Raw genomic sequence first — 12,551 nt, forward strand, 5'->3', positions numbered from 1 at the left:
CTTACCTTATGACTTTCTTAATGTTCAATTTTTGTTTGTATGTTCCCATGTATTCCAGTGATGAGGTGCATTTCCTGTGCCCCAGTCTGTTTCCAAGTAGGAGGTTCAAGTAAATGGCAGGGTAACACACAAGCTACTAGAGCAAGAGAGACCTGCACAATTCACTGGGTGGGGCTGCTGAAACCATGATGTGTATTTCCCAAAACTGTCTTGAATATTTATTTTTACTGAAGCTGTTTAGAACAGGAGCTAGTAAGCTGTGAACATACTATTCAGAGAGCTGATTTGACTGAGAAAGCCAATGTGAACTGCAAAACTCCCGGCATCTGCTGTGTGGTTAGAGATATTTATTGCTCCTGTCGTGCTTTGCATACTGCTCTATGCTAGTCACAGTGAGCAGTGCAATGGAACAGCATAAAAGTTAGGACTGTTGGGTTGTAGAGAGAAATCAGCAGAGGGACTTAAAATTGCTGGTGGATTATCTTGAAATAAGTCTCTCTACTTACATAAAACCCACCACAAGAATTTTTTAAATTTTCAAAAGAGAAGAAATAAAGAAAACAATCAAGAACTGTTAGCCAACCTAGCTTGTCTGCTGTGCTGGGTGTGATATCATCTGTGATATTACTGTTGCTAGGAGACCTTGCTTGCTCTGGAACTACATAGCAAAGGCATCTTTAGTTTAAAGGGGGATGTATATTCAGGGAATAGGCAAGTTGGGGCAGATACCAAGATATGGGATGCCAAGATCAAGCAATGTCCTGCCCATTCTGTTTAACTGTTTCAATGATGCACCAACTATCAGGAGCTCTCTGCATTTAAATTTCTCATATTATGCTTATTAGAATCCTTACTAGTCAATACCTATTTAATATGGAGGGTAATAGTTAAAAGATGCACCTCTTTATTTTTAAAAAGGAAAACACAAACATGCCAAAATGGCTCCTTAGCCCTTGGTTTTAATTCCCTTCTTGGATATATAACTTAAACAAATTTCCCTAGAGTATAAGAATTACTGAACATAAATGTCATAAATAGTGCTTTTGTTTTTTGAATTACATTAGCAGGAGGAATTGTGGTCTAGAGGTTTAAGCATGAACATGGGAGTCTGGACTCCCAGGTTCTGTACCACGCTTTGCTATTGACTGTGTGTGGTCTTGGGTAATTCCATTTGTACCTCAGTTTTCCCAGTTATAAAATGGCGATAAAATGTACTGTGCAAGCCTCCAATAAAACTAGTACAGGACAAACTGTATTTTAAAGAAGTCTTAATAAACTTGGTTGTCATCCTGTCTTTGTGTTTTCTTTCCTTACCCTTTTCCAGCTCTCTGAACAGAATTTTGTCTTAAAGCAGTTAGCCTCTCTTGTTCTTCATTGTCTGTTCATTAAACAGTTAGCACAGAGACCAGCTGATTCAGCTTCAGTTGAGATGTAAGAGGTTTTTTTACCAGCCAAGCCGAGCTGAGGTATCTCAAGGGTGAGAGAGTGGGACCCTTGTTCAGTATAACACAGCTATTAAAAAAAAATTTAAAAATGCCACGGTACAGAAGCTGTAATATACAACTTCTGTCCCCAGTTCAGCATCCCTAAGCTGCTGTGGATAGACTCACAGTAATATGACACCTCATTTTATGTTGTGTCAATTATGTTTTGCTACAATGGGTACTGAACTTGGAGCTGGTCCATATCAACTGAATGACCAGTTTTGATATGGGGCTAGGAGGACTGTCTTATTTGGTACCCTATGTCAGATACTGTAGTTTCTCTCATATAAATGCAGCCTGAATGTATGGCTGTATTTTCATTCTACAACCTCAGCTGCTGTTTGTCAGTGTCACTTGCATCTTCTGTTGCTTTGCTTTGCTTCTCTGTGTAAATCCTTCAGAAGTTATTCTCCTAACTTCAAATACCTTGGGAAGCAACAGAGCAACTTTTTGGTTGGTTTTTGGGGAGTGGTAGCTATGCTGCCTTCTAAGACCAGAATAAAGAATGAATTAAACCAGCTTATTCGAAGGTAAAATTTTGGTTGAGAATTAATTTACAAAGCACAGTAGTCATCCTTTCCCTCCCAACCGATGTATCAGCCTCTAAAATTGCCCAAGTTACAAACTTGAGATCCACACCCGCACCTTCTCAAAGTTCAGGATAACAATATTAAAGAATATTAAACTATCCTGAGAATGGGAAGCAAGTAAGAGGCTGATATGACTGCATCAGCAGCTCTTTAATGAGCTGAAAATCAAAAGAAGCTACAAATAGTGGAAACATGGACAGTTTGCTATAGCTGAGTACAAAAGAATAGCACAAGCATAAAGGGACAAAATCATAGAAATATAGGGCTGGAAGGGAACTCGAGAGGTCATCTGGTCTAGCTCCTTGGGGTGAGGCAGGATCAGGAATATGTAGAGCATCCTTGCTCATCTAACCTGTTCTTAAAAACCTCCAATTAATGGGGACTCCACAGCCTCCCTTGGAAAACTTTTCTAACTAGAAGGATAATTGAAGTTTTTCTTAATATCTAACCTAACTCTCCCTTGCTGTAGATTGTCTATTCTTGTCCTACCACTGGTGAACATGGAGAACAATTGATCCCCGTCGTCTTCATAACAGCCCTAAATGTATTTGAAGACTGTTGTCAGGGCCCTGCTCAGTCATCTTTTCTCATGACTAAGCATGACCATGGGTCAGGTTTTCTGCACCTTTTTTCACTTTTGTTGGTCTCTAGCCTCTTTCCAATTTGTCCACATCTTTCTGAAAGTGTGGCACCCAGAACTGGACATAATATTGAAGCTGAAGTCTCACAAGGGCTGAGTAGAGTGAGACAATTACTTGTTCTGTTGTATGTATGACACTCCTATTAATACACCCCAGCCTTAAATTAGCCTTTTTCACAACTCCATGACATCGTTGGCTTCATTCACTTTGTGATCCACTATAACTGCTAGATCCTTTGCCTAGCCTTGAGGGAAGGGCCAACACTTTTAGCATTTCCTTGTCCTTGTTTAGATCCGCAGTAATTGGGATCCAGTAGACTCAGTTCACTGGTTATAAATACCATCTCACTAAAATAACTCAGAAGATCAAGAGCAGAAACGCTCTCCTGAACAAATGGGTAGGGTCCACCTGGGGAACTAATGCATAAACACTTCATAGTTCAGGGCTCACTCTCTGCTACTCAGTTGGCAAATACTGTGTCTCAGTTTGGTTAACCCTTCCCCACACTAGACTAGTAGACACATAGATTAATCATACCATAAGAATTACAGGCAACATTGAAGCCAACAAAGCTTGCATGGTTACCAGTCTTAGCCAGTATTCCTCCACCTAACATCCAGTGGTCAGAATGCAACCAACAAACTGATTACCAAGGTACAGCAAATCCCACACTTGCCACTGTTCAAGGATGTATGGGATCCACCTCACCACAAACTGCCTAACAGCCTACCTGGACAGTGCTACACACTTTCTATCCAGCTGACGACATCACTCCTTCACTGTGGCAGACACAATGGGAGACCTCTGGCATTACCAGGAACTCTTACATCACCATCAGGCTGGATGAACAGCTACCTGGTTTTGGGATTCCACACCACCTTTGGAGCCCACTTAGCAGGTTCATAGATTCATAGATACTAAGGTCAGAAGGGACCACTATGATCATCTAGTCCGACCTCTTGCACAATGCAGGCCACAGGATCTCAAACCCCCCCCCCCCACTCCTGTGAAAAACCTCTCACGTATGTCTGAGCTATTGAAGTCCTCAAATCGTGGTTTAAAGACTTTGAGGAGCAGAGAATCCTCCAGCAAGTGACCCATGCCCCATGCTACAGAGGAAGGCGAGAAACCTCCAGGGCCTCTTCAGAAGTAGCATGGTTAGCTGTGCTAAGGTCAGCTATTCTTGGAGCATTCAGGACAACCCTGTGCTGCTGTGGAGGATGTTGCAGACATGCTGGATGATTGCATTTTTCACGTTGGGCTCCCCAGAAGTCTTCTCAAGCTGAACACTGATTCAGAAGCCATTGATTGGCTCAAGACAATTCAGGTTGTTTTTTTTTAAACCTTGCCTTGCTTGTTTTACTCATATGCAATTGCTATGTATATACTGCCTAGCCAGTTATAGCCTATTTTGTATTTGTGCATTTGATTTTTTTCCTTCCTAAGCGCCTTACTAAAATCCTCTAGGTGCTTACAAACTGATTTTTTAATAATTTAAACAGGGGAACAAAAAGGACTCGGGAAAGTATATACCATTCAGTCTGATACCTGGAGGGATACTGGAACAATTATTAAACAATTAGTTTGTAAACACCTATAGGATAATGGCATTATAAGTAGTAGTCAACATGGATTTGTTAAGAACAAATCATGCCAAACTAACCTAATTTCCTTATTTGGCAAGTTTTCTGGCCTAGTGAATGGGGGGAAGCAGTAGATATGATGTAGCTTGATTTCAATAAGGCTACACATTCCCCTATTACATCCTCATAAGCAAACTAGAGAAATGTGTTCTAGATGAAATGGATCCACAACTGGTTGAAAAACTATAGTCAGAGTAGGTATCAATGGTTCACTATTAAACTGGGAGGGTGTGTGTTAGTGGGATCCCATAGGGCTCTATCCAGGGTCCAGTACTATTTGCTATTTTCATTAATGATTTGGATAATGGAATGGAGAGTATGCTTATAAAATTTGTAGATGACACCAAGATGGGGGTTTGCAAGCACTTTGGAAGATAGGATTAGAGTCCAAAAGGATCTTGACAAATTAGAGAATCGTTCTGAAATCAACAAGATAAAATTTCAGTAAAGATAAGTGCAAACATTCTTATGTTCTTAAGTACTACACTTAAGAAGTTGTATTACAACTACAAAATGGGGAATAACTGGCTAGGTGGTAGTACTGCTGAAAAGGATCTGGGGGTCATAGTGGATCACAAATTGAATATGAGCCAGCAATGCGGTGCAGTTGAGAAAAAGGCTAATATTATTCTGTGGTGTGTTAACAGGAGTGTTGTATGTAAGACAAAAGAGGTAATTGTTTCACTTGGCTCAGCACTGATGGGGCCTCAGCTGGAGTATTATGTTCTGTTTTGAGCACTATAATTTTTCCACGTCTTTCTGAAAGTGGAGAGAATCCAGAGGAGAGCAATGATAAAATGTTTAGAAAACCTGACCTATGAGGAATGATTAAAAAAACTGGTCGTGTTTAGTTTTGAGTAAAGAAGACTGAGTGAGATCCTGAATAACAGTCTACAAATACATAAGGACTATTTTAAAGAGAACAGTGATCAGTTGTTCTCTATGTCTACTGGTGGTAGGAAAAGAAATAAAGGGCTTAATCTGCAGCAAGGGAGATTTAAGTTGGATATTAGGGGAAAACCTTCTAGCTATAAGGATAGTTAACTCCTGGAATAAGGTTCCAAGGGAGGCTGTGGAATCCCTGTCCGTGGAGATTTTTAAGAACAGGTTAGATAAACACCTGTCAGGGATGGTCTAGGTATACTTGGTTCTGCCTCACCACAGGGGCATAAACTAAATGGCCCCTTCAAGGCCCTTCCAGCCCTATAGTTCTACAATTTTATTATAAGATTCTGGTATTGGGTTGTGTTATGTATGGAGGCTGCCCATGCACCTCTAATCCAAACTTCCCTAATATTTAATTTCACAAAGGGAACTACATAAAAATGAGGAGTTTAGTTAAACAGAAATTAAAAGGTACAGCACCAAAAGCAAAATTCCTGCAAGCTGCATGGAAACTTTAAGATGCCATAATAGAGGCTCATCTTAAATGAATACCCCAATTTAAAAAACATAGTAAGAGAACCAAAAAAGAAACACCATGGCTAAACAACAAAGTAAAAGAAGCAGTGAGAGGCAAAAAGGCATCCTTTAAAAAGTGGAAGTTAAATCCTAGTGCGGAAAATAGAAAGGAGCATAAAGTGTGGCAAATGAAATGTAAAAATATAATTAGGAAGGCCAAAAAGAATTTGAAGAACAGCTAGCCAACGACTCAAAAAGTAATAGCAAAATTTTTTTAAGTACATCAGAAGCAGGAAGCCTGCTAAACGACCACTGGACGTCGGAGATACTAAAGGAGACTCAAGGATGATAAGGCCATTGCAGAGAAACTAAATGAATTCTTTGCATCAGTCTTCACAGTTGAGGATGTGAGGGAGATTCCCAAACCTGAGCCATTCTTTTTAGGTGACAAATCTGAGTAACTGTCCCAGATTGAGGTGATGTTAGAGGAGGTTTTGGAACTATAACAGGGTTCAAAAAAGAACTAGATAAATTAATGGAGGATAGGTCCATCAGTGGCTATTGGGCAGAAGCTGGGAATGGGCAATGGGATGGATCACTTGATGATTACCTGTTCTGTTCATTTCTTCTGGGGCACCTGGCACTGGCCGTTGTCAGAAGACAGGATGCTGGGCTAGATGGGCCTTTGGTCTGACCCAGTATGGCCGTTCTTATTTTGTGGTGTTCTGATATAGCATTTTGGTTCACATTCATCTCTAGTAAGAACACTGAAGAGCTGCCTCTCTGAGTCTTCTTTAAGTTAGGGAGGGGAGTGAGAACAATCAGTGAGAAGATTGCACTCAAAGCTTCCTCCTTTGCAGTCTAGTCCTTTAGTTAGAAGCTTCAAAGGAAACCTAAATAAAGGAAATAATTAGCTCATGCAGGCCTAATTAGTTCATGAAGGAAAAAAATACTGTGCCTGTGATCTGTTACACTTAAATGGCAAGGATCAGTTTAATGGTTGGTCAAATATCAGAAATTGTGTGGGTAGTGGCTGTTAGAGTATGTTCTTTAGAAAAAACAAAGTTTGTGATTTTGATAGTTGGCACTATGGGATCCTGAGATGAAAGTAGCATTTGCTTTTATTTGAGTCTCTGGGGGCTGGAAGTTCTGAAACAGATTAAAAATATTGCACAGTTAACCCCTAGATCGCTTTTTTTGTGGCCTTATCTAAAGAGATTTATTTATAGCACTGCCGTATGACCAGTTCACATACTCTCATTTCCCCAACATTCTGAAGACATTTAACTTTACATGTCACCTTGTGCTCGTCTCTGAATATTTAGGAGTCCAGAGAGCAGATTGGTTTGTGGATGGCCCAAGAGGAAATGTCATTTGAAGAATGAAAATCATTTAGAATGGAATGTTTTCCATGGGACTGGATAGCTCCTGTCAGTAATAGTTAACTATAGATTCTTTTGCCTGTAAATCACAAGTTCAAATCCCACCCAAGTCAGTAGTGAATGAGGCTATTCATAGTTTATGTGAAATGAGCTAGGTAGGTCTCAGTTCAGTTCTCCCCTCATGTTAGGCATGAGTTAGGTGATCATCCACAACTTACAGCCTCGGCCAAGGATTGAATAGGTCATGGAGACCAAACCTTGCAGGTGGCTCCTTCAGGTCTTGGTTGAAGCATTTTGGAAGCGCAGTGTGAGGACCTTGTACCGCATGGCAAGCCTATTTTGTGGGTTAATAGAGGCCTTCGGTTTCAAAAAGAGTGCTCTGTGTACTGTTAGGGGTGTAACAAAAATGTTTGTCTCTTAATATACTTAGGGATGTTCACAGATCAGTGATGTCCAGTGCTATCTAACTCTACAAAATTAAGAGGAAAGCTAAACGTGGCTCACAACTTACGTTCCTTAGAAGGTAGCAAAGTTTGCAGAGGATACAAAATTACTCAAGGTAGTTAAATCCAGAGCTGACTTGGAAGAGTTATGAAGGAATCTCACAAAACTGGGCAACAAAATGGCAGATGAAATTCAATGTCGATAATGCAAAGTAGTGCACATTGGAAAACATTACCCCAACTATACATGTAAAATGATGGGGTCTAAATTAGCTGTTACCACTCCAGAAAGAGATCTTGGCGGCGTCATGGATAGTTTTCTGAAAACGTCTGCTCAATGTGCAGCAGCACTCAAAAAAGCTAGCAGCATGTTTAGAACCATGAGGAAAGAGATAGATAATAAGGCAGAAAAATTCATAATGCCGCTATATAAATCCATGGTATGCACACACCTTGAATGCTACGTGCAGTTCTGGTCACCACATCTCAAAAAAGATATATTAGAACTGGAAAAATGCAACTAAAATGATGAGGGGTATGGAACAGCTTCTGTAAGAGGAGAGATTAGAAAAGACTGTGACTATTCATCTTAGGAAAGAGAAGACTGAGGGAGAATATGATAGAAGTCTGTAAAATCATGACTGGGGTGGAGAAAGTGAATAAGGAAGTGTTATTTATCCCTTCACATAACACAAGAACAAAGTGTCACCTAATGAAATTAATTGACAGCAGGTTTAAAACAAACACAATGAAGCACTACTTCACACAACCTACAGTGAACCTCTGGAACTCGTTGCCAGGGGATGTTGTGAAGGCCAAAAGTATAACTGGATTCAAAAAAGAAATAGGTAAGTTCATGGACAATGGCTGTTAGCCAAGATGGTCAGGAATGCAACCCCATGGTCTGAGTGTCCCTAAACCTCTGACTTCCATAAACTGGGACTTGACAACAGGGGCTGCTGGATCACTCGATAATTGATGTGTTCTGTTCATTCCCTCTGAAGCAACTGGCATCTGCCACTGTCGGAAGACAGAATCCTGGGCTAAATAGACCATTGGTCTGACCCAGTATGACCATTTTTATGTTCCTCAGTTATACACCTTACCAGGTGAGAATCTAATGTGTCTTGAGTTTTGGAGCAAGTCTGTTTGGCAACACTTGGACTTGTGAGCCAGTGGATGCACATATATGATACATATCCCCCACTGTTTCTGCTAATATAAACAACTTCTCAGTGAAAGGACATAAGATATTGACAATTATAACTGCGCTTATCAGCCGCACCATATAGCAAAACTGAATTTGCTCAGCTGACCAGCATTAAAAATATCCACAACCAGCCACAGTGAAGTGAGAGAAAAGCAGTCTTCAGAAATAAATTTGAGAGAACGTCAGGATGGTGTCTGGGACTATCTCTAAAATAAACAAGGAGTGGTTTACGTGAATGCGGGGCGGGGGGGGGGGGGGGGCTGGAAAACAATAGATCTGGGTTCTGCTCCGTTCTATGCCACATTTGGGAGGTTTTGGTACATGAGACTCTAAGCAAGCTATTGAACCTCCGTGCTTCAGTTTCTCCATCTTTAAAATGAGAAGAATAATTACCTTCCTTACATATGTTGAGGCCGAATTAATGTTGAGAAAGCACTCTGATTCCCTTGAATGGAAGGTGCCGTACATGCTCACATTATAACCATGGACAATGAAAAGCCTCTCAAGAGGCCTAACAAAATAGTGTAGTCCTAGTGTGAAGGAAATTCCTGTTAAGAATAATGAAGGCAGGCTGGAAAGAGTAACCAAAATATCCCGTTAAAGGAGAAAACGATACATAGGGCAGCAACTCCCAAAAATCTTTTTATTGAACAGCCCCTTTCTTCATGCTCTAGGATAGTTCAGCAAGGTCCTTTTGCAGTGCAGGGTTCTGAAGGATGATGAGACCAGCAAAGAATTTGCAAATTCCAGTGCTTCCAACTCTTTCAATATTTGGTGGGTTTTTTTTAAAAGTTCCAGCTCCTGGAGGTATGTGAAAACTGGAGACCGTCCGCAGTCATTTTTTTAAAAAATGAACAAAAATTCTAATCCTTGCGATTGCAGAGAAAAGCTTGAAAACATGAAGCCTAAATCTTCCAATACCAGAAGGCAAATAGGAACCTAAAATGTATTATTTTTAAAATCCTCATGACTTTTTTGGGATCCTGACTCATGACTTTTGAATTTTTGGGGTTGAGAGTACTGAAATTCAATCCACGCCCTATTCTCTGAATGCAGAACTCTTAGCTCCCATTTTTTTATATGTACTTACAGGTGCTGAGGACGTGGTGATGGCATTTTCCAGATCAGAGACGGAAGACAGAAGGCAGTAATTAAAGAGTGTCTGAGCAACATAGAGCTGGAGAGGGCAAGGAGATTCCTGAAGACAGAGGATGGCAGAGCATTAACAAGTTCCTTTGCCCACCCCTAATTTTCCATGGCAGCCCTTGCCCTTTTCCTTTTAATTTTGCTTCCCTTTGCCAACTCTCTGAACACATCTGACAGCCATCTGTTCCTATACACTGTTGCTACTCATCTGGGCTGTGTTATCAAGGAGGAAGCTAGCGATGCATTTACAATTGGTTCAAAGGGACTGACTCTGTTTGTGATTGGCTAAAGGAAGACAACTTTTTAAACTTGACCAATGGAAATCTTTTCTTTTAGTTCTGATATTTTATATTTTAAAATAAGTCTCTTGACATCCTTCTTCTAAAGAAGCTTTTCAAGCTCTGGTGCTTATTTAGGTCATATTTGTGAATTTTAACAGGGTTTGGTTGGCTGCCTAGAACTGGAATTGAATTGTGATTGGCTGATAATGCTAATGCTTTCTCTAGATTGCTTGCAGGTATTTTGCTGACATCAACAATTTCATTGCAGAAAGTTGATTTTTTTTGGTGCATTGGTTATTACTTTTCACTTATTGACCTGAGGGGAAAAAAGACAAATGTTCTTTGCAATATTTATTACACACCTAACACACTCTTGCGAACGCACACACTCTTGCTTTTTTTGATTGGCTTAAGAACTGTGTTTTTAATTTCCTATTAGCTCCAAGGTCTCCCATGCAATCAGTTTTTCCATACTTATCTGCTCTATGGCCTCTGGCTCTCTTGGGAGCATGTGTCAAAAACATATTTACTTTAATAAGTCTACCTGTTGCAGCTGGAATGTAGAGGTCTGCAGCCCTGCTTCTGCTTTGCTATGGGCTGTATCAATGAACTGCTGAAAAAACTTGGCATTCGGGTTGCTTTTCTCTTTGCTTCTGACAGAGGAGCTGTAGATTTACAGGAATTGCAAAAAGATGAGATCTGTGGCTGAGACATTAAATTGCCAAATCTGTATAGCATATACATGAATTGTGTAAAATAGTACATACAGCTCCACTTTAACCCTTTAATTGCTGCACAGGATTTAGCTCTCAGATAGGGGAACATTACCACCCATGATCTTACATCCATGTTGCACTGGAATACAATAAGCAAAGTTTATCACCTGCAGTATTATGTGCAGTATGGCTCTAGTACCTGCAACAATTCAGTGAGATGGAAGTCATCTGTCTCCAGGATTAATCAGTTTTTCAGTGGCCATTGCTCTATTGGTGGCAGTGGGAATGCACTAAACTGCCCAAACATGAGTGTACATGTGACATGCACAGATTCACAGTGCTGGGAGAAGAAGTAGGGCCTTCGTCTCCAATGAAATTTTAAAAACATGCACTCATTCTTCAGGAATCTGCACAGTGAATATTAAAATCCTGAGGTACCTAGTGCTGCTGCCTAAAACCAAGCACTTCATTCTCTATTATGTGCAGTAAATTTTTACAGTTCTAGATTTTGTTGTGGGTTGCACTGATTTAAGATATTTCAAACTGTATTTAAATAGAAATCCATTCACCTGTACCTAGTTTGTTTCATGCGATTGTTAATTATTTGGAGTAACAGCTCAGGATCCTGGCTGTGACTACTTGACTGTTCTCATGACATGCAATTATGATGATACAGATGTTATTAAAATCTCAAAAGTGAACAAACAGGAGAAACCATTTGAATATGTGTGGGAGAGAGAAGTGGGGACTTTATTTTGAACAAATAACCATTGTGTAAATGGGAACATGAAAAAGATCTATGAAAAAGATCCTTTTGATTCAATTGCATCTTTGTAAAGTTTCAATGTGAAAGTTAATCTCTTACCTCAGTTTATTGAGGCTGGATAAGATTTCCCTGTATTAAAATGAAACCAGCAATGAGCCCAGTTGGTTCTCGTGATCTGAACTAAGAGGCACTTTGATTTTAACTTTGGTGCAAAGGGGGCAGCCCTTAAAGGGTTAATTTAAGGTGATATGTGTTTCTGGCCGCTGGCTGGAATGAGGGGGCTGGACTGTAGTGGCCTGTCATTGTCAAAGCTAACATGCATACTCCATATGTATCTATGGCATTTCTGAGCTGTTACATCTTTTTAAGAAAAGTGAAGTGTTTCTGTGGTTTAATCTTTTGACTAAAAATGTAACTGTTGGGGGGGAAAATACAGTTTTTAATAGCTACTCTTGTTTCTTATTGATTTATTATTATTGGGAACTCACAAAATGCAAAGTATCCATGTTGCTCTTGTGAAAGATTTACCTGTGAAATCCAAACTTGGAAGGGTTCAGTAGGCATCTCTGATGCAGATACGCTGAAAACAGGATAATGTGGAGTTCAGATGCCTGAACAAATATATTCACATCAGGATATTGCTGTCATCTCTTGTATCTGTATATTGAACCTAAGTTGCCTGGCATCCTTATTATACCGTCCTCCCTCCCCCTCCCACCTCAATCTTACTAATTTCCATTGGCTACAGGTTTTAGAACAGTGGTTTCTTACATTGAAATGGGGCCAGAGGATTTTGGGGGAGGGATAGCTCAGTGGTTTGAGCATTGGCCTAAACCCAGGGTTGTGAG

At 40.2% G+C, this 12,551-nt stretch overlaps 1 protein-coding gene across 3 annotated transcripts in view; it reads left to right on the forward strand.

Annotated features, from left to right (window-relative positions):
• The window catches only part of CTNNBIP1 (catenin beta interacting protein 1), a 61,918-nt gene extending 49,766 nt beyond the window's left edge, over positions 1 to 12,152 (forward strand). For all 3 annotated transcript variants that reach the window (XM_077837378.1, XM_077837377.1, XM_077837376.1), the window contains one exon: positions 9,887 to 12,152. In XM_077837378.1, coding sequence (XP_077693504.1) covers positions 9,887 to 9,945 — 59 coding nt within the window. In that variant the 3' untranslated portion in view covers positions 9,946 to 12,152. The remainder of the gene's footprint in view (positions 1 to 9,886) is intronic.
• Positions 12,153 to 12,551: the final 399 nt, after the last annotated feature.

Source organism: Eretmochelys imbricata, chromosome 18 (assembly GCF_965152235.1).
Source record: "Eretmochelys imbricata isolate rEreImb1 chromosome 18, rEreImb1.hap1, whole genome shotgun sequence".
In the NCBI taxonomy this organism is placed as follows: domain Eukaryota; kingdom Metazoa; phylum Chordata; order Testudines; family Cheloniidae; genus Eretmochelys; species Eretmochelys imbricata.